Source organism: Typopeltis vanoorti, chromosome 24 (assembly GCF_054136105.1).
Source record: "Typopeltis vanoorti isolate ZY-2024b chromosome 24, IOZ_Tvanoo_1.0, whole genome shotgun sequence".
Lineage (NCBI taxonomy): Eukaryota > Metazoa > Arthropoda > Arachnida > Uropygi > Thelyphonidae > Typopeltis > Typopeltis vanoorti.
Window position 1 is genome coordinate 41,264,347 of NC_143572.1, and position 23,170 is coordinate 41,287,516.

The window sequence follows — 23,170 nt, forward strand, 5'->3', positions numbered from 1 at the left end:
AGTGAAAGCCATGAGGAAGCAAGGTGTGTGGAAGAGCAAGAAAGTAAGGTAGGAAAGTTTGTAAATGGCATGAATGAATGAAGAGAATGAGAGGAAAGGAACCCAAGACAGGGAAATCTGGGGAAGAGTATCAGGGTGAAAAGGGAGATGCTGTGTGATAAGTGTGGACGATGGATACAATAGTGGATGTGTATACATCCACACACACACATATCCCCGACTATCTTCATGAGAAATATATTCCTCCATCTCCATTCCTTTCAGAATGTCATCTTCATCCAACTACCTCTTACTTATTCTGATAATATTTAGATGAATGAGATACCAATTCTACAATTTCATTCTTTTTATTTTGAATGCTTATGGTATTGGTAAGCATAGAACTATAAACAAGCTAGTGTGCGAGTCCCACTGATTCCATCCTATTTCTAGAATGACTTCTTCATCCCCCCCCCAACACACATTCCTCTATCATCACTGATAACACCTTTCCCCAGACATAATTTTTAAACCTCCCCCTTCCCCTATGGCCAATCCTTTGAGAATGTCAGGGACATGCGTATATGAATGGATACACCCATCCCCATATACATAGAAAGATTATATATATATATATATATATATATATATATATATATATATATATATATATATATATATATATATATATATATATATGAGAGAGAGAAAAATCTAAAGTGACTGGAAAGAAAGTTCTGTGTTTTTTAGGATGTAACTTTACCTCTTTACAAGGCCTTGATAAGACCTTACTTAGAATACTGTGTGCAAGTCTGATCTCTTGGTTTTCGTTATGATAAAATCTTTCCATTTTGAAAAGTGTATATAACATTTTACCTCCTTAGGTTTTTTTTTTTTTTTTTTGAGAGAGAGAAAGATTGTTTTTCTAATCAAAGTATCAATAATGAATGAGGATTTGCATATTGATCCTCATTTTTCAGCAATAGTATACAAAGTATCTGATGATTTGCAGAATAATTACGAGGCACAATGAAGATTTAGTTTGCCGATTCATTTTGCCACTTGAGTTCAAAAACATTTCTCATCTTTCTGCCCTTATTATATAAGGGCAGAAAGATAAGAAAATAGTCAAATATTCATAAATGAAAACAAAAATACTATAAACCATGCAGTTTATGAACATGAAAGTAGATTATTATGTCTATACATGAATGCTAGGAATATCAGAAACAAACGGGTAGTTTGTTGCCTTGGTCAACATGTTAGAACCTCAGATTATAGGCATTAGTGAGAACTGGCTATCTGAATCAGATATACTAACTGGTATTCAGTATAAAAAGGTACAGTATTTTCAGGAAGTCCTCATGGGGCTTGCAACTTGCAGACACAGGCATGGCTAACTCTGGGTCCCAGAGCTAAGTATGATCTATTTCAAAGCTTTTGGTCATACTTTTCTCTAACTCTTCCACTTCCTGCTTCTACCCTCATACTAACATTCTTCCTAATGAGGATTCTTTACTTAAAACTTTCTGTCTGTCTCTTTTCTTGCTTACTAAGCTCAGGAGGAGATCCTCCATTCTCCCTGAAGCTATTCGAGTACTCGAGGGCTAGGGGCGTTTCCTCCTCTTTCAACTAACCACTAATAGTTATAGTAGTGGGCAGCAGCGCTACTTGTATTAACCTTCTGTAGCATACATGTTACAATACTGCAATGTGCAAGGCAAGAGGAAACCAACAATTCCCAAGTAAAAGAAGCAATGGAAGTTAAAAATGAAATCAAGACTGGCAATGGAGCCTTCACTGAAGGAGTCATGCCCAGCAGGAGAAGTAACCGGGCTTCTCAGGTCGACAGCCAACGAAATCCTGGTACTTATTTAAAAATGAAAACAAGAAATAAGCTGAATATTGGAACATGGAATGCAAGAACACTGCTAGAGCCAGGTTAAATAGAAAATGTGAAAAAAGAAATGGAAAGACTTGAAATGTACATTCTGGGCATTAGTGAGACGAGATGGGAGGGACAGGGTGATTTCTGGAGTGGAGAATTTCGGATAATATATTCAGGACAAAAGAAGGGCGAGTCAGGTGTTGCAATAATGCTTCATAAAAAAGTTGGAAAGTTAATCACTACAATAATCAACTATAGTGACAGAATCATGGCAATAAGCATTCGAATTCTAGTAGAAAGGCTTATACGCTGGTCATACATAACTGGTAATTAGTTTACGGAATTATCAACACATGTAAAGTATATTAATTAAAGGTAACTTTAATGAATAACTTCTATATTTCGGCAACGTCACGTTCCTGAAGTTTATGTTCACGTCACATTTATGTTCCTGAAGATGGCAACGTGACGTTGCCGAAATATAGAAGTTATTCATTAAAGTTACCTTTAATTAATATACTTTACATGTGTTGATAATTCCATAAACTAATTACCAGTTAAGCATTCAAAATGAACCAGTAAACCTCAATATTATTATGGTCTACATGCCAACATCACAACATAATGATGAAGAAATAGAAGAAATTTATGAATAAATAGAAATCTGGAGCAGCTTTAAAGACAGAGACATACAATAATAATGGGAGATTGGAATGCTATAGTAGGAGAAGAGAGCAATGATAATGTTTCAGGAAGATGTGGTTTTGGATGTAGGAATGAAAGAGGAAAGCAATTAATACAATTTTATACACAAAAACAGTTATAGCAAATACACTATTTCAAGCTTCAAAAAGAAGATACACCTGGAAAGCATCTGGGGATTCAAATAGATATCAAATAGATTATATATTGGTCAAGAAAAGATACAGAAACCAAATAAAAAACTGAAAGCTATCCAGGTGCCAACATTAGTAGTGACCATAACCTTCTCTTAATGAAAACAGAACTGAAACATAGGAAACAAATCCAAAGATACAAACCAATAAGATGGAACCTTGAAAAATTAAAGAGCAAAGAAAGGATACCAAGAGACAACTGATCATAACATTCCAGAAAACATAAATAGTCAGAATAATATTGAAAACCAATGGAATATGATTAAAGAGTTAATTACAAATTCATCAAATCGATTATTGAAAAATGCAGAAAAAGAAAAAGAAAACATTGGGTAACAGATGAAATACTTGGCCTTATGGATGAAAGAAGAAAATATAAAAATGCTGTTAAAGAAGATATGGCCAAATACAAATATCTTAAGATCAAATTACAAGAAAATGTAGACAAGCCAAAAAAGGATACCTGGAAGAACAGTGTAATAACATAGATGAATTATTTAAAAAAGAAAACAGAGAAAGCCTATAAAGAAATTAACAAACTGACTTTCAAATTTAACAAGAACAGCAAAAACAATGCCATCAAAGATGAAAATGGAAAATTACTAATAGAATCTGAGGATATATTAATGGAATGAAAGAATTATCTTGAAAATCTCTATAATGGCGACGAACTTGATGTTGATATCAGCATAGAAAATCAAAATGAAGATAATCTAGGACCCCCAATAATGCGAGAAGAATTTGATAAAGCACTGTCCGAAATGAGTAATGGAAAAAGTCCAGGTGTAGACAATATTCCTATAGAACTGCTACAAAATCTAGGTGATGAGACAAAAACCTTACTCTATCAATTAATAGCAGATATCTATGATAGAGAAATACCAAAGGAGTTTATGAAATCAACCATAATACCAATACCAAAAAAAGAATAATGCAAACAAATGCAGCCAATTTAGAACAATAGCTTTAATCCGACATGTTAGCAAAATTCTGCTAAAAATTAGTCAAAATAGAATTTATTCAAAAATAGACTATTGGATGAAGACCAATTTGGATTCAGAAAGAATAAAGGAACAAGAGAGGCAATACTCCGTTTAAGAATAATAATAGAGAGAAGATTAGACCTTAGTCAAAATACTTACATTTGCTTCCTTGATTTAGAGAAAGCGTCTGAAAAAGTAAACCAGCAAATACTCCTAAATTGTCTAACTAATATTGGCATAGATTTGAGGGATTGGAAAATAATTTATCAAATTAACAAAAATCAAAATGGATGGATTAAAATCAATGATAAGGATGTATACTTTCACCACTTTTATTTAATTTATATATTGAAAAGGCCATTCAGGAAACTAAAGATAAAATAAATAGTGACAAAGATAAATGGTGAGCAAGTCATGTGTATAAGATTTGCTGATGACATAGTCCTTGTAGCAGAAAACAGAAGAACGTTAAAAACAATGCTAGAATTACTAAATAATAACCTTGAAAAATATAAAATGAAAATCAACACAGATAAGACTAAAATCATTGTTACAGGCAAAATCCCTATCAATACAGAGCATATAGACATCAGCAGAGAACAAATAAAACAAGTGAAAAGCTTTAATTATTTAGGAAGCCTAATAACAGAAGATGGCAGAACAAGAGAAGACATAAGATCAAGAATAAACAATGCAAAAGCTCAATTCTCTAAGATGAAAAGCATTTTAACAGGAAACCTCAACCTACAATTGAAAAAAAAAAATTAGTAAAGACATTGATATAGAGCATTGCACTGTATGGATGTGAAACCTGGATTCTAGGCAGAGAAGATGTAAGAAAATTGGAGGCTTTTGAAATGTGGTGCTGGCGTCGCATGAACAAAATAAAATGAACAGAAAAAAATCAAACCAACAAATCCTGAGAGAGATAAACGAAACAAGAACTCTAATAAAAATTGATCAAAATTAGAAGGGATAGGTGGTTTGGACATACACTTCGACATGGACTTGTGAAAAGAATAACTGAAGGCAAAATAGAGAGGAAAAGAGGCAGACCAAAGAAAAGCTTTCTTGAACAAGTCAAAGACAGCACAGGTTTGATGAGTTACCAGGAGGTTAAGAAGAAAGCCAATGACAGAGTGGAATGGAGGAAATTGCTGCTGAGCTACCAGTCCCAAGGCTGATGCAACTGATGATGATTTTCAGGAAGGATAGACAAGATAAGCAAGGAGGAGGCATGCTAATAATGATATGTCTTGACTCCAGTTAGAATTGAGACCTATGACAGCAATACTAGTAACAATTTTTTATGTGGAAGTGTGTTTGAAGCCATCTGGTGTGAGGTTGAATCTAACAAGTTCAATTAGATAGTGGGGTGTTGTTACAGACCTGGTAGATTGGTTGCTAGTGATGCATCACCAAATAGAGACAATGGGTGTGAAAAGAGTAATCATAATGGGAGACTTGAATTATCTAAATATTGATCAGCAAAATTTCATGAGAAGAATAAAACTGAATTTATTGAGCTACTACAAGACAACTTCCTCAGGAAGCATGTGGCAGAAAGAACTCTAGTTCAAAGAGTCTTAGATTTGATTATAGTGTCAGAGGGCATTTCGTTTAAAGACTTAACTATTCTGCCTCTGATTGGTGATAATGATCATGTGATACTCACTTGGAAAGTAATTAAGTTTATGAATGTTCCATTCAGAAAAGGTTACATGCTAGACTACAAGGCAGGAAGTTATGACCGACCGGGGAGTATACTGAGTACTGAGTTCAGCAGATTGGTATCGGTTGCTGGATGGGAAGAATATCGACACTGCATGGGAAACATTTAAACAATAAATGATGCGATATCAGAATTGTGTCCTAAGAGTTCAAAGAATAAATAAGGTAGAAATCAAATAGATGTATAATCTTATTAAGCAAAAGATTCTTAAGAAACAGATGATGTAGAAGGATTACCATATGTATAAGAATATCCGTTATGAAAATAATAAGCAACAGGCTAGAATAGTCAACTGTTGTTCAGAGAGCTAAGTCTCAGTATGAAAAGAAACTGGCTATGAAAGCTAAAGACAACCTTCTCACATTCTATAATAATGTTACCACTGAACTAGACAAGAGGAAATGGATAAAATATGATATTTTTGGATTTTGCTATGGAGGGGCATGCTAATAATGATATCAAAGTCTTGAATACAGTATTGAAGACTGTTCCATAAACTGGAGAATAGGGTTTTGGATTATAAAATATTAGCATGGATAAAAGGATAGTTGACTGATAGATAAAAAGTGGCATACCTAAATCTCTTTTTACGCGATAGATGTTCCTAAAAATTATGCGCAAATAGAATTTGCGTAAAAAGAACTACCGATTCCATAGAAAAAGTGAAGATTGGTTCTAAACCTGAAATATAAGCAAAATAATGAAAAAAAAAAAACGTTAAATTTGTTAGCATCATAAGATTTTTTATTTACATTTCATGGAGAACACACACATACATATAATGAATTTTAATAACTTTAAAAAAAAATATTCATTTTAGTTGTTTGCTAAGGATTCTATAAAAAAAATTATGTTATTCGCTATCAGTTTCTGACAATAAACGTGAAAGCTTTCTTTTTCATGAGACTATAATATCACTAGAACTACTAGATATGGTATTATCGTCATTGACCTCCGTCTCAACTTTGTGGAATTCTTATTGTCATGTCTTGAACAAAAGTACCACTGGTTGTTTCAGTAATTTTAGGCATGAACTCAGTTATTAAACTCTGTGTTGATGCTTTAGATAAGCCGCGATATAATTCTCTGTATGAAGACGGTGACAACTTAAGCTCACGTGAAAACTTCCCAGCACATTCTTCATTTGGATCATGTCGGGCAAAATAATTGCTTAAATTACTGGCCAGTTTAAGCCCTTCTTTGATAATATCAGCAGTAATAGTAGGATTATCTTGATCATTAACTTCTTCGCTTTCAAGAGTCTCAGAAACAATCTCCACTATTTCGTCTTCACTAAGAGATTTATCAATTAACAATTCTTCGATATCTGCTGACATAAGATCATCGAATCCTTCTCTGCCAATTTCACATGCCAAACTTGTTATATCGGGGAATTCTGCAGTATGATTGAAGGGAACATGAGCATTCTCTTTAACACATGCAGGTCAAATAGCTTTCCAGTATGCATTCATAGATTCTGGTCTCAATTCAGATAACGATAATCGAACCTGATCAATACAATCCATAATTGAAGATTTTTTCCGCACATCCATAAATGACAGTGTTTCATCATTATTTAGCTTGTTCAAAACGTACTGAAACGTTCGTCTGACATATGTTTTAAAAGTCACAATTATGCCCTGATCTAGAGGTTGTAGCAATTATGTGGTATTGTGCAGCAGAAAAAAAAATCGCACATTTGGGTGTTCTATGTGCAGGATGACCGGGTGCATTATCAAGAATCAAAATCACTTTAAATTTGAGACCCTTGTCATTCAAATAGTGTCTAACTTCTGGCACAAAATGTTTGTGGAACCACTCAGTGAAAATATCAATGGTCACCCAAGCTTTTTTTGTTGGCCATCCAATGAACTGGCAATTTTTTGAAAATCTACACCTTTCATTGGCCATGGTCTTAATGATCAATTCACGAGCAGTGGTTTTAACATTCGATCTCCTACAGCATTCGAACAAAATAGGAGTGTTATGCGATCCTTTGCTGCTTCGAACCCACCAACAGTTTTTTGCATTTTTGATACATAAGTTCTGTTTGGCATTTTTTTTCCAGAAAAGGCCAGTTTCATCCATATTCCAAACTTGTTCACAAGTGTAACCTCCATCTTCAATTATTTTAGCAAGTTTTTGTGGAAATGCTTCAGCAGCTGTTTCACCTTTAATTTTTATATTATGAAGAGCATGTCTTTCAATAAACTTAGCCAGCCAACCATTGCTTGCATGAAATTCATATTTTTTCCTCAATTGAGATGAAGTATCTGGCTGCAGTTTTTTAATCTGTTCATAAAATCTCAATGTTGATTGCTTGATGGAATTTCCGTCAACTGGCATTCTTTTTTGTACTTTATCTTCTATCCACATCACTAAAGCTTTTTCGGCCTTTTCTAGAACAAAATCTCTTGCGTATGATGATAATTTCACACTCGATTTTGTACCAGAACATACTACTTTTATAATACTTCATTTTTCTTTATAGATCTGACAGTTGATTCATGGACTCCAAAATGCTTACCCACAGCCATCGCACCTTCCCCAGTTTGAAGACTATCTAAAATTTGAATTTTTATATCCAAGGAAACCGCTTTCTTTTCTTTTTTTTTTTTTTTGGTTATCAGCAACATCATGTGAGGGCTGGATTAAAATCTTCGGTTAATGAAATGAAAGTCTGAAAATAACATAATATAGCTTACTGTTTATTATTTCTTGGCAAAATTATTAATTTTATAGTGCAATTTTTATTTTGATTTCACTTAAAAAATGCAAATGCAGTGACTGTGTTGTCTACTCAAACACCAAATTCAAACTGCTAAGAACTGCTTTTTAATGCGCAGTCAGTTATGTAATTCGGGGAATTCCCAATAAATGAAATTCGTAAGAATTTAGAATTTTCTTAATTGAAACGAGAATGAAAAAAAAATCTCAGAATTTTCTTAATTGAAACGAGAATGCAATTTACAAATTCCTCAGAATTTTCTTTGCAGATTTTTTCTAACTTAGACTTTAAGTTGGTCGTGTAAAAGTGAATATAAATCGCATAAAAAAATTATTTTTGACATCCCAATTTGCACAACTCCGAATTCTCATAAAAAGAGGTTTAGGTGTATAATGGATGTTAGTCTACAAGATTTAAGGTAACTAGTGGTGTACCACAAGGATCAGTCCTTGGTTCACTGTTATTCAATCTATACATTAATGATATTGGGAAGGATTTGACAAGTGTCATACAGCTATTTGCTGAGTATGCAAAGATAGGTAGGCTAATCAGGAATACTGCTGATATGCAGTGCTTGTAGAATGATTTGAATAGGCTGGAAATTTGGTCATGGGAAAATGGATGTTGGTTCAATGTCAGTAAATGCAAAGTCATGCACTTTGGCATGATTAGATACCCAATTCCGTATTATATTTGTGGGATTAAACTAGAAGAAACTGATCAGGTTAGGGATCTTGGAGTGTTAGTACATAGTTTTATTTCTTCACCCTTGCACCATTGTTATATCCTTTATCTTTATCCCTTTATATTATTCTTTGCGTGATTTACTTTCTTATATATACTTTGGCTTCTATCTGCTATCTTTAACTTCATGTATTCCTAAGTCGTCTATCTAACTTCAATATATGTGATCTTATCGCTTATCTAGCAAACTTCAATTTTTGGGCCCCCAGAAATACCTGTTCCCTGATCACTATAAGCTATCCTTATTCATTCAGCCAAATTTATTTACTGCACCAGCCTGGGCCTTAAGGGTAGAGTTAAACTCAGCCTAAGGATAGTTATAGGGTATCAATTGCTACTAATATCATTTACTATGATTCAGAAGCCTTAGGATTTCTAGTTTATTTGCAGTCATGCCCCTTTTCTTTCTTAATTGGGATATCCCCGCGGACATATATGATCACAGGTTTGAAATTTTATGAAGGGTCACTCAGCATGGTAAGAAATACAGGCATGAAAGGTATCAAACAATTTTAATGAATTCATTATTTAATATACTACAGGAATAAAACAATTATTAATACTAAGTTAAACTCTTATTTTCCTCTCACTCTTTCGTTCTTAAAATATACATTGATTTTTAAGTCTTTACAATTCAATTTTCTCAACTTATTTGACATTTTAGTTTACAACTCATTAGACCCGCTAGGCAATTAGCACATTAATATTTTCCCTCGAGTGGATCACAACAAAATATCAAATAGACTAATAGTTCTTATAATTCAGTCCAAAGGTATAGAGTTATTCACATAAATTGCAATTCTTCGTACTTCCTTTTATCACATATTTGGAGCACACTCTTTTCCGTACTGTTAGTCAATTTCTCAAAAAGGGGCTAGAATATATGAAAGTACTTATCTACACTGTTTCAGTTTCTCTCCATCCTTCCTTCTTTGTGAAGAATCTGGCTATCTTGATTCTACCGCCACGTGGGATTCATGTGCTCTTCCTGAATCGGGTGCTGTTTCTTTGGTATGGATTTACGTCAACGGTTCTTCTCATTGACGGCCTACGTTCGATCTTGCCGTGCTCTGTGGCGGTGCCATGCTGGAACTTCTCGAAGGTCAGCTCTTAAAATTAAGAACTGAACCACGATGAACACTTGTAGCACACGGTGAAAATACAGGAACAAACAAAACGAGGGAGGGGGGTCACTCCGTGTTGCGGGTTTTATACGCTCCACAAGAGCGCCACCTTTCCGGTTTAATTTCTCCATTCGTCCTGCTGATTGGTCCCCGACTGTGTGACCTCACCGATCCTCATGCAGGGCTTTCTAATTCTGGGAATACATGCATCATGATATTTTCTCAGATGTAACACCCGTGGGCGCTTATGTTCCTCTTGTAGCATTAGGGCGACCTTTGCCCCATCTTGCCGAATAATTTACATTCTTTTACGTGTAGAATATCACTAATAATTTCTCTTACAATTGCCCCTTTTTGTTGACTTACAGTTACATTTGATATACAGATACATTAACTTCAATTCAAACTGTTCAAAATTTAATTTACAAGATGTTATTTCCTATGAAAACATAGTCACACTGTGCTATATGATAAGTATGCTTATTTATGTTTACTGTTAGACTCTGGAATGGTGACGTCATGTAGAATGAGGTCACCTGTTTCTGATCAACAATAGTAAGTTCAAGTTCAGGGTACCATGTAGCAAAGATTGCACATACAATTCAAAAGATAATTGCAATGTTGAAATGAACTTTCACATGTAAAGATAAGGATGTATTTCTGCCTCTTTAAAAGGCCTTCATAAGACCTCACTTAGAATATTGTGCTCTAATCTGATCTCCTGGTTTCTGTTGTGATTCTGATGCAGTGGGGAGAATGAAAAGGAGAGTGTGTTAAAAATGATTTCAGGATTGTGGAATACTGATTATGAAAACAGATTTAAAATTTGTAGACTGCAGACACTAGAAAACAGGAGAAAGGAGGCAATATGATTAAGACTTACAAACTTCTGAAAGGATCATGCAGGATTTCAGTAGATTGAATTTTTCATTTTATGGAGGGTGGTGAAAGCACAAGAGAATGGAAGCTGAGAATGAATGCCACTAAGAAAGGGGTGAGGGCAAGATTTTTTCTTTCATAGGTGGTGCATGATTGGAATGGATTGCCATTAGATGTGTGTGCAAGCAGTGTGAATGAATTCAAGAATAAGTATGATAGCTGGTGCATGTAATATGTGGCTTCTCTCAATGAGTCATTAACTCCCTGAAGGTCTCTCTTAATAATAAAAGCCATAAAAGTGATGATTATACACATAAGTACAAAATTTAAGTACTCAGCTACAGGAAACTAATATGGAAGAGAATTTATTGTGATAGAGTTTTTTTTTTTTTTTTTTTTTTTTGTGGAGTAACCTGCAAGTGTTCTCAAAATATGTCTGGAGTGATTGTTATCAGGGCATGCATTCCAATTTCACCTTTTTTTTTTTTGTTTTGTTTTTCACATCAGAATATCAGCATTTTGTAATTTACAGTGTAAATATATTATAATCAATGTAGAGGGTTCACTAACAATGTATTGGTCTGGATGCTTCATCACATGGAATCTTTACTAATTAAAAATATATTTAAGAAATGTACTTGAATTTGTCTGCACAATCGATTTTCAGATACAGCTGGATCACTTTTATTGGAAAATTTTGGTAAAGAAATTTTGAAATAATAATTCCACTTTGGCTGGATGAAATTTAAGTTCTATATTAAAAATTATCAGTATTTATTTCAATCTAACCATTACTGCTGAGAAAAAAATTAAGCTGATGACCTTAGGTACAGGCTGGATAAAAGCTTGCTTCCATGTGCTGTTGGGTAGATGCTGGATAAATGCAACAGTTCATATAAGTATAGGTGATACAGGATTAGTGTTAATTCTGAGGTACAAATTTTAAGCATAATTTGAGAGAACATCTGGACAACAAGACTTATCAGACAAGATTAATGAGGCAACTGCCCTGGAGATTCATATGCAGATGTGTCAAACAGAAAACCACGCAATCAATTGTTAGTGAAAGTGAGGAGGAACAGAAGCAGAGATGGTTGTAGTAAGTTATCCACTTAGTTACAAAGTAAATTATACTAAAAAAGAAATCATATTCTTGTTTTTATCCTATACCCAAGCAAAAGCAAACAAAGTTTGAGAGTGAAGTATCTTCAAGACTAGCAGGGGTTGAAATAAATATCCAAAGAATGAATTCTTTTCAATCCTCTGATAATTATTCCTTAGTGGAACCATATTTTTTATAAACATATTTCTATCCTACTGAAAAAAAAATTAATGTTTAGGTTCTAGGATATCTATCTTAGAATTTAATCCACAGGAGCGAAACTTTTTTTCACTTTTTGGCAAATTGTTCTGGTTCAAATATCACACACACCACACACACAAAGTATATATATGTGTGTGTGCATTAGTGTGTGTGTGTGCATATATGCGTTTTTCAGACAGAGCATTATTTTCTGAGTGAAATTTTTTGCTCTGACCCAGAAATTTATCTTCAGAAGAAGAAATGAACTGTTCCAATCCAGATAGCTCTCTAGATGGATAAAAAATTCACAATAATAAAAAATTACTATCCATTAATTCGTGGAATTAGAAAAAAGTTTACCTTGAATTGTTCTAAGAGGAACATTTTATTTTTGTTCAAAACCATTGACTCCTTGTGACTAGTCTACTTATACACAATTTTCCAACTACATGAAGAACAAGACATACTGTAAAGAATGAAGTTTTCCTTTTCACAATACTTCAAATAAAATATTTCAATAAATTGAAATATTCCCTAGCCACAAGTAAAAATGTCTTTTTTTTTTATTAACAAAATCATAAAATAAAATTTCAACCTCTTATGTATTTTTTTTAATATAACTACTGGAAAAGAATGGAGGAGTTAATATGCATCTTCAAATATTGTTAATTAAAACTAAAGCACAGTTCTATTTATCTTCATTTGGTTGCTCAATATAATTTTGTATTGAGTTCTCTCAATTTTAATCCTCATTTAAAATTAAAATCCTTGAGACTTTCTGTTAGAAAAGAAAACTAAAGATAATTCTGGTTATTAATTAAACTAAATGACATATTCTGCTAATATTATTCTTCCCATGGTAAACTGTCTAAAAATAAAACACGTGTTAATATGCATTTATTTTTATCTTTTAAATGACTACAGGTTTCATTATTCTGGTTTGTTCTGTTTTGCTAAATTCATAATTAAAGAGTGTGGAATTATTTGTGGAATTAGCAAAACAAGTGTTCTCTGCCAGGTTGGCAGCAAAATGACCCAGAGGAAGACCAAGATATAGGTGGATTGATGCGGTACAAAGTGCCTTAGACGATAGAAATATAAGATCTGATAATGTTGGAGTCTTGACAAGTAACAGACTAATTTGGAGGAAAATTGTAGATAGGAAGTTAGTAATGATGTAATTTTTTTCATGTAGTACTATCATATCCTGTACAGCCCTTGAGGGTACATGGCAGGAATTTGATGATGATGAGAGTGTGGAATTATTTAAATAATGAATGTGCTCTATAACTTTTTTTAAATATCCAGATTAAGTACTTAAAATCTTACCATTGAAAAGCCATGGCATATCAAAGATTAAAATATAACCTAAAAAAAAGAAACAACTATATTAAATCATATCAGTTAATAGCATTATAACATTTTCTATACTTAATTTAGAAGAAATAAAATTATTCAAAAACCTATTCGAATCAAATAAAAATTGGCTTCATTAATTAATACTGATTTGTGAAATTAATTTCAAGTTTCACAAATCAGAAACCTGGGCTATAAAAGATGATTGCATACTGTTATTCATACTAAGATTCAGACTTTTGCTGTATTACTGAAAAATTATTGAACCTTATTTTAAAAGAAACTGAAATTAAAGCTTTTGTTCCAATTTTAATAGAATCTGAACAAAAGCTTCAGCTTTCTGAATATATGTTTCACTTTTCTTTTCTGTCCAATATTATGTAGCAAAACAATTAAAAATAAAATAAAGTTCCTGTTTTAAATATAGTCAAGAGATTGCAATACTATACAAGCCTATATTATATCAGAAGTTGCATATAGTGATGATGTCCAAATCCATACATTCAAAATCATTTCTCTCTCTCATTTTGAGCTTTAATAGAATGAAAACAGCACAATAAAATAATTAAACATAGGTGTAATAGTCCCAATATTTAATCTCTCAGAAAGACATCTGGGATACAATATAAAATCTACAATAAACCAGGGCTTGACAAACATTTGGCTACTCGTTCATGGTGGGTAGATTTGTGTCGGTATGTAAGCTGCTGCATTAGAAGATGAAATAGAATGGACAGACAAATATTTTAAAAAAGACAACTGGCAAACAATTAACAAAAATGAAAAGGAAATAACTGAAGAAGAATTAGAAATCAACCTGAAAGAAACAAGAAACGGAAAATCACCTGGAGAAGATAAGCTAGGTTCAGAACCATATATATATACAGGAACAAGATTCAAAAAAAGACTTGCTATTTTTAAATAAAATTTACTCAACTGGTATCCCCCCAATAGAATGGAAAAAAGCAATTGTGATTCCTATCTTTAAGAAAGGTAATAGAGATTACCCTAAAAACTATAGAGGTATCAGTATACTAAATTCCTGTTACAAAATATATAGCTGAATCTTAAATAACAAACTAATGAAATATTCCGAAAACTTTATTCTAGAGGTACAGAAAAGAAGAGAATATAATTTGGAAACACATTGCATTTATTGACTTTGAAAAAGCATTTGACAACGTTAAAAGAAACGTTATTTAACATATTAAATAATTTGGTATTTGTCTTTCTTTTAATATGTTAAATAATGTTTCTTTTAACGTTGTCAAATGCTTTTTCAAAGTCAATAAATGCAATGTGTTTCCAAATTATATTCTCTTCTTTTCTCTACTATTAATTTTAGGCAAAAGGCTTGGTCTATACATGATCGTCCTTTTTAAATCCATTCTGTACCTCTAGAATAAAGTTTTCGGAATATTTCATTAGTTTGTTATTTAAGATTCAGCTATGTATTTTGTAACAGGAATTTAGAAAAGGACGATCATGTATAGACCAAGCCTTTTGCCTAAAATTAATAGTCGAGTAAAGAAGAGAATATAATTTGGAAACACATTGCATTTATTGACTTTGAAAAAGCATTTGACAACGTTAAAAGAAACATTATTTAACATATTAAAAGAAAGACAAATACCAAATAATATCCTAAAAGCTATCACAAGTATATATGAAAATAATCAAATACAAATAAGATTAAATCATGAGCTATCATATACAAGAGAGATAAACCAAGGGGTCCGACAGGGATGTCCCCTCTCAGCAACTCTTTAATATCTACTTAAATGAAATAATAAAATGGAGTAAAAATTTACACCAAGGAATTAAACTTTCACCTACAGTTAACTTAAACACTCTCCTCTTCGCAGACAACCAAATAATAATTACAAATTCTGAAGATAACTTGCAGAAAGCTATTTTAAATCTAAATGAGATATCCAAAGATTATGGTATGATAATATCAACAGAAAAATCAAAAACTATGGCCTTTAAAGGACAAGATCCAGCAAGAACTAAAATAGTAATAGATAACAAGATCTTAGAACAGGTGAATTCATTTAACTACCTAGGATGATAACATGAAAATGAAAAAGATATAAACATAAAAACTGCAAAATATTTGAAAATAACAGGTGTAATTAACTCTATATTTAAACCAAACCTAGTTCAAAAACAAACCAGGCTAAAAGTATACAATACATTAGCCTTACCGGTCTTAATGTATGGAAGCGAAATCTGGACAATAAAACAAAAAGACAAAACAAAGATTAACAGCAGCAGAAATGAAGTTTATGAGAAAAACTGCAAAGTATACCCTATTTGATCACAAAAGAAACTAAGATATTATGAAAGAATTAAACCAAGAACCAGTAATAGAAAAAATTAAAAAATATAAACATAAATGGATGGAACACGTTCAAAGAATGAAAACAGAAAGATTACCAAAACAAGTCTTAAAGTACAAGCCATTAGGAAAAAGAAAACCAGGACGCCCTCTTAAAAGATGACTTCTAAGGCCGGAACAGGCCATGCTAGGCTTAAATCCTCGATATATATGATGATGATGTGAGCTGCTGCAGATCAGACAAAATACAATATTTTTTCATTTAATCAAAAATAATTTACTAAATGAAATATTTGACTTTCAAAATGTGTTAAGAAAACACAGAATATGCATAACATAAAGGTCCATTCTAGTAACAAAAATTATGGTAACAAATTATGCTCCACCCAAAAAAAAAAGTTTCCAATGTTGCTCCTATTCTTATTATTTATAGACTTCTTGGAATGGTTTTCATAGAGCGGAAATATTGTGATCAGTGATGCTGATCACATTCTGGAACTCCTAGCAATAATTTACTGGGACATATCATTAAAAAGATGGAGAGTCTTGAGTCAGTCCATTTTTTTGTGATTAATAGGATTTTGCATAATTTTGTAGCCCTAGTAACAATACACAAAAAAGTAATAGATATTAGACACGAAGATACTGAAGCTCTAAGATGAATACCCTGTATGGATGCTCAACAGACTTCCCACCCAAGTCTATTGAGCACCCATAGTAGTGAAGGCTAGCCCCAAGGCTGAGAGAATGTGGAGAATTACTGTTTCCCAAATCACCATAACAACATTAAATTCCTGATCTGTATCTTCAGGGTGACGGGGAGGTGCAGGATATTATGACAGCACAATAGATCATTATTTTCCAAATGTTGGGTAGTTTTCATGTGACCATGCCTATTTAATTAATTTAATTTTTTTTTTAATCTGCTGCTGATTCCAAAAAAGTTTATCAAGTTGCTATTTGCTGTGGTGAGGGATAGCCCTCTTCCCCCCCCCCATTTGATTCTGTGAAATGATAACTAAAGCATGTTCAAGTCTGACCGCAGTGGCATATTTAGGTATTTCCTACCCCCATATTTAATGAACATGTTGATTTACAAACATAACCTATTTATATTGTAAATTCGTAATATCTACTCTATAATATAAAATGATAAACTTTTTTTGTAACGTGCTTGTGTCACATTTTTTGTCAAGTTATTTGAAACTCAGGGGCTACCTTGAGTGTAGAGTCTTCAAAATTTGAGTCATCAGAATTCAATGAGAACTGGCCTTCAACTGTAGGGCTTCCTGTTGAATTTTCTGTGAAAGTTGTAGGAATGTATTTATTTCTAGACAACTTGATTTCAGGTGCACTCTGAAGTGCAGACATTCGTTTACAAATTCAGGTTCGATATCAGTCAAAAAGTGTTCTTGAAGTTTTTTTTGTCCCTTTTATGACGTCCTTTTCACATATCCCATGCACTGGTGTGAGAAACCAGAAATCCTACGAGGAGTTTTCATACGACACTTTTCTTCGATTCATTTCGAATGAGAGCCTGTGCAAAATTGTGTCATAAGTATCAAGTTTTGAAACTGAATGATGGATTGTACTCTTCTTCATTTTCGTTACTTTCATCTGCACTGTCGTCAAAAAACCTGGTGGGCTTTTTTTTTCCTCTTTTTCTCTTCCTCATACAAGTCAACTCCACTAAGTTTCTTGTCCTGTTCTTCATAGGACTCAGAGTAACTCTAGTTCTTTGAAATATTCTTCGAGGGACCCATACAGTTCACAAACACTTCCTATAGCCATGTTTACAACTTTGTAATTTCTTGCTTGTGGCATTTGTTCTTGCAAGAATATCACCCCATAGGCAGGTCATGATCTTAACCTCCAGTGACTGAAGTTACCATAGAATTCCACTTGCTTCACATCTTAACTTTCTTCTGGGTGGTATCATTTTCAATTTCGGACAAAGTGGAAATTATTTCCTTGCATTCCTCACAAAGACTCTGACAGGCATCATCACGAGCTGACCAACGAGTAGGTGAAGGACGTTTGCAGAGGTTTCCAGGTGCTTTTCTTAGAACACTCCACCAATGTGTTGAAGATGTGAAAAATACGTACAGTTTCTGAAGGACATCAAAAAATGCGGAAGAGTACCGACAGGATTCGGCAGCGCAAGTACCAATTAGAGACAAAATGTCCAGTGCACAGTGTGAATTCTGCCAATGGATTTCAAGAATTTTTGCTTGCAATCCTGTGTACTTGCCTGCTCTCTGCAATTTGCTACATCAATTCCAAGCTCGTTTAGTGAAGTCAAAACCGCCTATTGTAACTCTTCAGATTTGCGACTTACGTTAGGAATGAAACCCAAGATGCTCCACAGGAGTTCCATGTTCTTTCACATATCATACAATGAAGGACAGCTGATCAACAAGAAACAAGTCTGGTGTTGAGTCAACACTTTTGGAATAGTACTTAGCTATTTTAAGTTCTTCCACAATAAATTTGATTACTTTCTTGCCCATTATTTTAAAAATTCCTCATATGTGGCAAAGGAAAGATAGGAAATGAAACCTTTTCCTTTTTCCCACTTGTGGCAATGTGCTCAGTAAGAAAGGGATAAAATTCACTAATTAATTCTAAACACATCATTACATTTCCATTATGCACAGAACCGAAAAATGTCATCCTTTCCCCTCAAAGCAAGTCCTCTACTGGACTATGTTTTTACAACTGCAACTACTCGTTTAACACTGCCTTCCAGGACTTAATTTCTTCTCCCAGTTGCAGAGGTAGCACATAAGATTACTTGGCTATTGAAGAACACATTAACAAGTAGAGATAAGGAAGTTGTTCTTTCTGTTTGTAATGCCTTATTACACCCATATCTGGATTACTGTGCTCAAGTCCAGTCCCCTGTGTTTCTTGGGGGATGAGGAAGTGGTGGAGAGGATTCAGAGGTGAGTGACGAAGATAGTGAGTGGCCTATGGAATGTTCCCTATGAGAATAGATTGAAGGTGTGTGGATTGCAGAAGTTGGCTGATAGAAGAAAAAGAGGGGATATGATAGAAACATTTAAGTTGCTTAAAGGGTTTTATAGGATAGATGTGCAAGGGAAATGTTTCAGCACTTGGCTAGAGGGACCAGAACAAGAGGTCATCCCTAGAAGTTGAAGGTGTGGTTAGTAGGGGTGTGAGGACTAGATTTTTTTGTTTAGAGAGTTGTGAATGAGTGGAATGGGTTGCCACAGTCAGTTGCGAGTGCTTTGTCTGTTAATAGGTTCAAGGAGAGGTATAATAGATTGTGTGAATAGATTGGGTCTCCTGCAATGAGTCTTCAGACTCCATGGAGGTGCCCTTATAATAATATTCATTTCCCACTTTGCTGTTATTTCACTTTTTCTGAAGTCTTCATTAATGACTTGAAAAAAATCCTCCACTTCTTCCATAGCAGAATGTTCTGTTGAACCACAGGCACAAATAAGTCTCACTGTCCAATCCCTATTTTGATGTTTGCCCCTATTGCTCTACTCAAAATTGCTTGTCATCCAAGATTATCTTTGAATACTATAGCCACTTCTTCCTTTCTCTGATCATCACTGCCTGAATATGGCACCTTGTTATTTAGAAGAATCACCTGTTTGTCTTCTTTGTTTCAGTAATACCAATTATGATAATGTTAAACTTCTCTAGAACTACCAAAAATATGCTCAGGTTAACTAAAAACTTCAAAATCAACAGTGATAAGCACTACCTGTCAACAGATATGTTCTGCTTCATACACAATAGCATCACAGAATTTACTATAAACATAATAAGCATAAAAATCAGCATATAGAAAAAAAAGAAGAAAGAAAAAGCAACGGGGACTTATTGAATTTTGTGTAATTTATGCATCTACACAATGGGTGGCCAATCTTTTACTTTCCATGTGCCAATTTTTTCACATACGAGTTCAAATGCACCATACAACTCTTGTACCCTTAAAAACTCCCATTAAAACTGTTAATATAAACATTTAATATACATGTGTTATACTAATTTAATATAAAAAAACAAGATTCTCTCTCTCTCTCTCTCTGTAACCCAAACTTCGGTTTTCCTTCTATTTCAGTCTGATGTGTTTTATAATGTCTATTAAGATCATGTTTTATTATGTGAGAAAGTATTTTCACAAACAATGCACAACAGTTTTCCTTATGGATTCATTATAAATAAGAACTCATTTTCCCATTGGTCATTGAATTCGCACTTACTATCACCTTCTCTTTCTTTTGCACTGTGATGGGTAACCAAATGTAACAACAAGGCTTAGTTTTTTGAAAGAGTACAAAACTGCAGATGTTCATAAATGGCGAACAAAGCAAAACTCCGTAGCACACAAGTATCAATTGTAAACTAAAAACTAACTGAAAAAAATCTGTGACACATCACTGTTGCTAATACTTAGTGCCTCAAGGTTAAACAAGTGAAAAGAATGTGCAAAAGCTGTGCATGAAACAATAAAATCGCTAAAAATCGAAAATTAATAAAAAAAGCCAAGTTTTAGCCTTTTTCCTACAAACCAGCTTTTGGTTAACACATTTTGCATAAGTAGGCTTACATGTTTATTATTATCATTGGAGTCCAATGCACTTCTAACCATACAATGAGCTACCTTCCCTGATCTACACTATCATCCAAGGTGGTATCACAAATTAACCAAGAACTTGTAATCTTTAACTTCTATTTGGTCTCATAACTCAGACACATTAGATACTTTATGTCACCTCAATAGCCTTCACACTAGAATCCAATTTACTATGGAAAAGGAAACTAATAATAGTCTACCCTTTCTAGACACCTTCTTAATAAACTTTCTCATCACCTCCCCCTACCTCTGAACAATATGGTGTCATAAAAACTTATCCAGAGTTTATAACCTTTGTTTCAATGAGATCTTTTGCAACAGAACAATCATATACACCACACTTTTCTAATGGTTACAGTTCCCACATAAAAAAAATTAACATTCCCACAATCTTCTCTTCAGAAAGATTTTAGTACATTCAAATTAATTTTAGCAAGTGGATTGAGCTGGTTAGAAATAAACACTTGACCAAAGACTGGAGGTGACATATGAAAATTCTAAGATTAAGGGAAGAACAGATGGAAATAGCAATATCATATGATAAATAAGGATATTAAGAAAGAACTTCACATTATTAGCATTTGGTAATGTGTTAGAAGAAATAATCTCAGGTGGTACAGTCACTTAAACAGAATGGAAAATGAAAAAAATAGCAAAAGAAGTGTTCTATTATAGGCTAGCAGGAAAAGACTGAGGAATAACAAGATGTAGATGGATTAATATGGTAAAAAGTGCCTTATAAGACATTCTTGTAGATAAGCTTACATGTTGGTTAGAACATAAACTAGATTATTAATTATAAAAACTTTAATAACTACCTATATTTCGGAATGCTACATTACCCTCTTCAGGGATCACAAACCAATGATTATGTACACGTAGGCACTCACACTAAGTAAATGAGGCTGAAGAAAGGCATTACAAGTAGGTCCCAGAGTCCCAAGATCTGATAATATTGATCTTGACACAATAAGATTTGGAGGAAAATTGTTGATAGAAAGATAGTCCTACATGAAAAGTTACATCATTACTAGCATAATATCCTGTACATCCCTAGAGGATATATGTCTCTCCAACCCTGGCCAACTTCTTTATGGAGAACTTTGAAGAAAAAGCCTTAAACTCTGCCTCACATAAACCTACTGTCTGGCTATGCTACGCAAATGATGTGTTCTCATTTGGCCACATGGCCTGGATACACTCCACAATTTCATAACCCACTTTAACAATCAACACCCCAGGACAAAGTTTACCTTGGAAAAGGAAAACAGCAGTCCCCCTTTCCTAGAAATTCTGATTACATGCTAGCCTGATGGTTCCCTGGCTTTTTCCATTTACAGAAATCCTACACATACAGGTAGATACATCCACCAGCAGTCACACCCACCCTCCCAATAATATAGGATTATAAAAACCCTATATAACAGGGCAAAATTAATTAGTTCAGATAACAATGCCCTAAGTACTGAACTTGACAATATCCTTAACACCTTCTTAGCCAATGGCTACAACTCCAAAAATTAAACTAGGTAACCTGCCCCCCCCCCCTTTCAAAGCAGAGATTTCTCTAAATCTATCATTCCATATATCCAGGGTACATCCAAAAAATTAATAAAAATCCTAAAGGAAATATTACCTCACAACCAGTTACAAACCACAAGAAATTGGCATCTCCTATCTGCTCCACCAAAGACCAGCAACTTCCCCTAAACCAACCTGGAGTATACCAGATCCCTTGCAGTTGCAAACTGTCCTACTGCAGCCAAACAGGCAGGACAGCAAATATATCAGGATATCTGAACACATGGATGACATCTGGTTCCAACAATATAGCCACTCAGGACTTGATGACCATGCTTTGGACACCCACCACAGAATAGGCTGGAAGAAGGCCACTTTATTACACCATGGCAAGTACAAGCACAAGAGACTATATTCCTTGAATCTGCCTCAGCTCTTTATAAACCTCAACAAATTTGAGTGCCTGAAACTGCCCTAAAATTTGGGAAGCATACATTCTAAGATTGTCAGCCCAACAACTAAGACAACCCAATTTAGTCCACTAGGGGACACCTAAATGGTGTCCCCTAATGGTCTAAATTGGGACTATAGGACTGACTTGTGTTGCTTTCTTCAGCCTCATTTGCTTAGTGCAAGTGTTTGCATGCACATATCATTGTTTGTGATCCCTGAAGATGGCAATGCAACACTGACAAAATATAAGTAGTTATTAAAGTTTTTATAATTAATAATCTAGTTTACATTGTCATTTCCTAAAAAAAATTAGAAACTATATAGAAGACAAATATAAGAACTGATAATATTGGTCTTGACACAATCCACAATTTGGGGGAAAATTGTTGACAGAAAGTTAGTCCTATATGAAAAGTTATATCATTACAATCATAATATTCTAAACACTTCTTGATGGTACATGTCAGGAATTTGATGATAATGAAGTTTATGCCTATACTAACTAAATTTCTATTGCAATCCAGCTTCAACAATGTATTTATCAATCAAAAAAAAATCTGACAATAAATTTTTAATTATAACTGCAATTTAAATATCAATGAAACTCTCAGAATATTGCATATATCTT

At 33.7% G+C, this 23,170-nt stretch overlaps 1 protein-coding gene across 1 annotated transcript in view; it reads right to left on the reverse strand.

Annotated features, from left to right (window-relative positions):
- LOC150093127 (motile sperm domain-containing protein 2-like) overlaps positions 1-23,170 on the reverse strand; it is a 227,228-nt gene that overhangs the window by 77,938 nt on the left and 126,120 nt on the right. Inside the window, exon 7 of the mRNA XM_090414158.1 lies at positions 13,586-13,624. Within this exon, the coding sequence (XP_090270284.1) occupies positions 13,586-13,624 (39 nt within the window). The remainder of the gene's footprint in view (positions 1-13,585; positions 13,625-23,170) is intronic.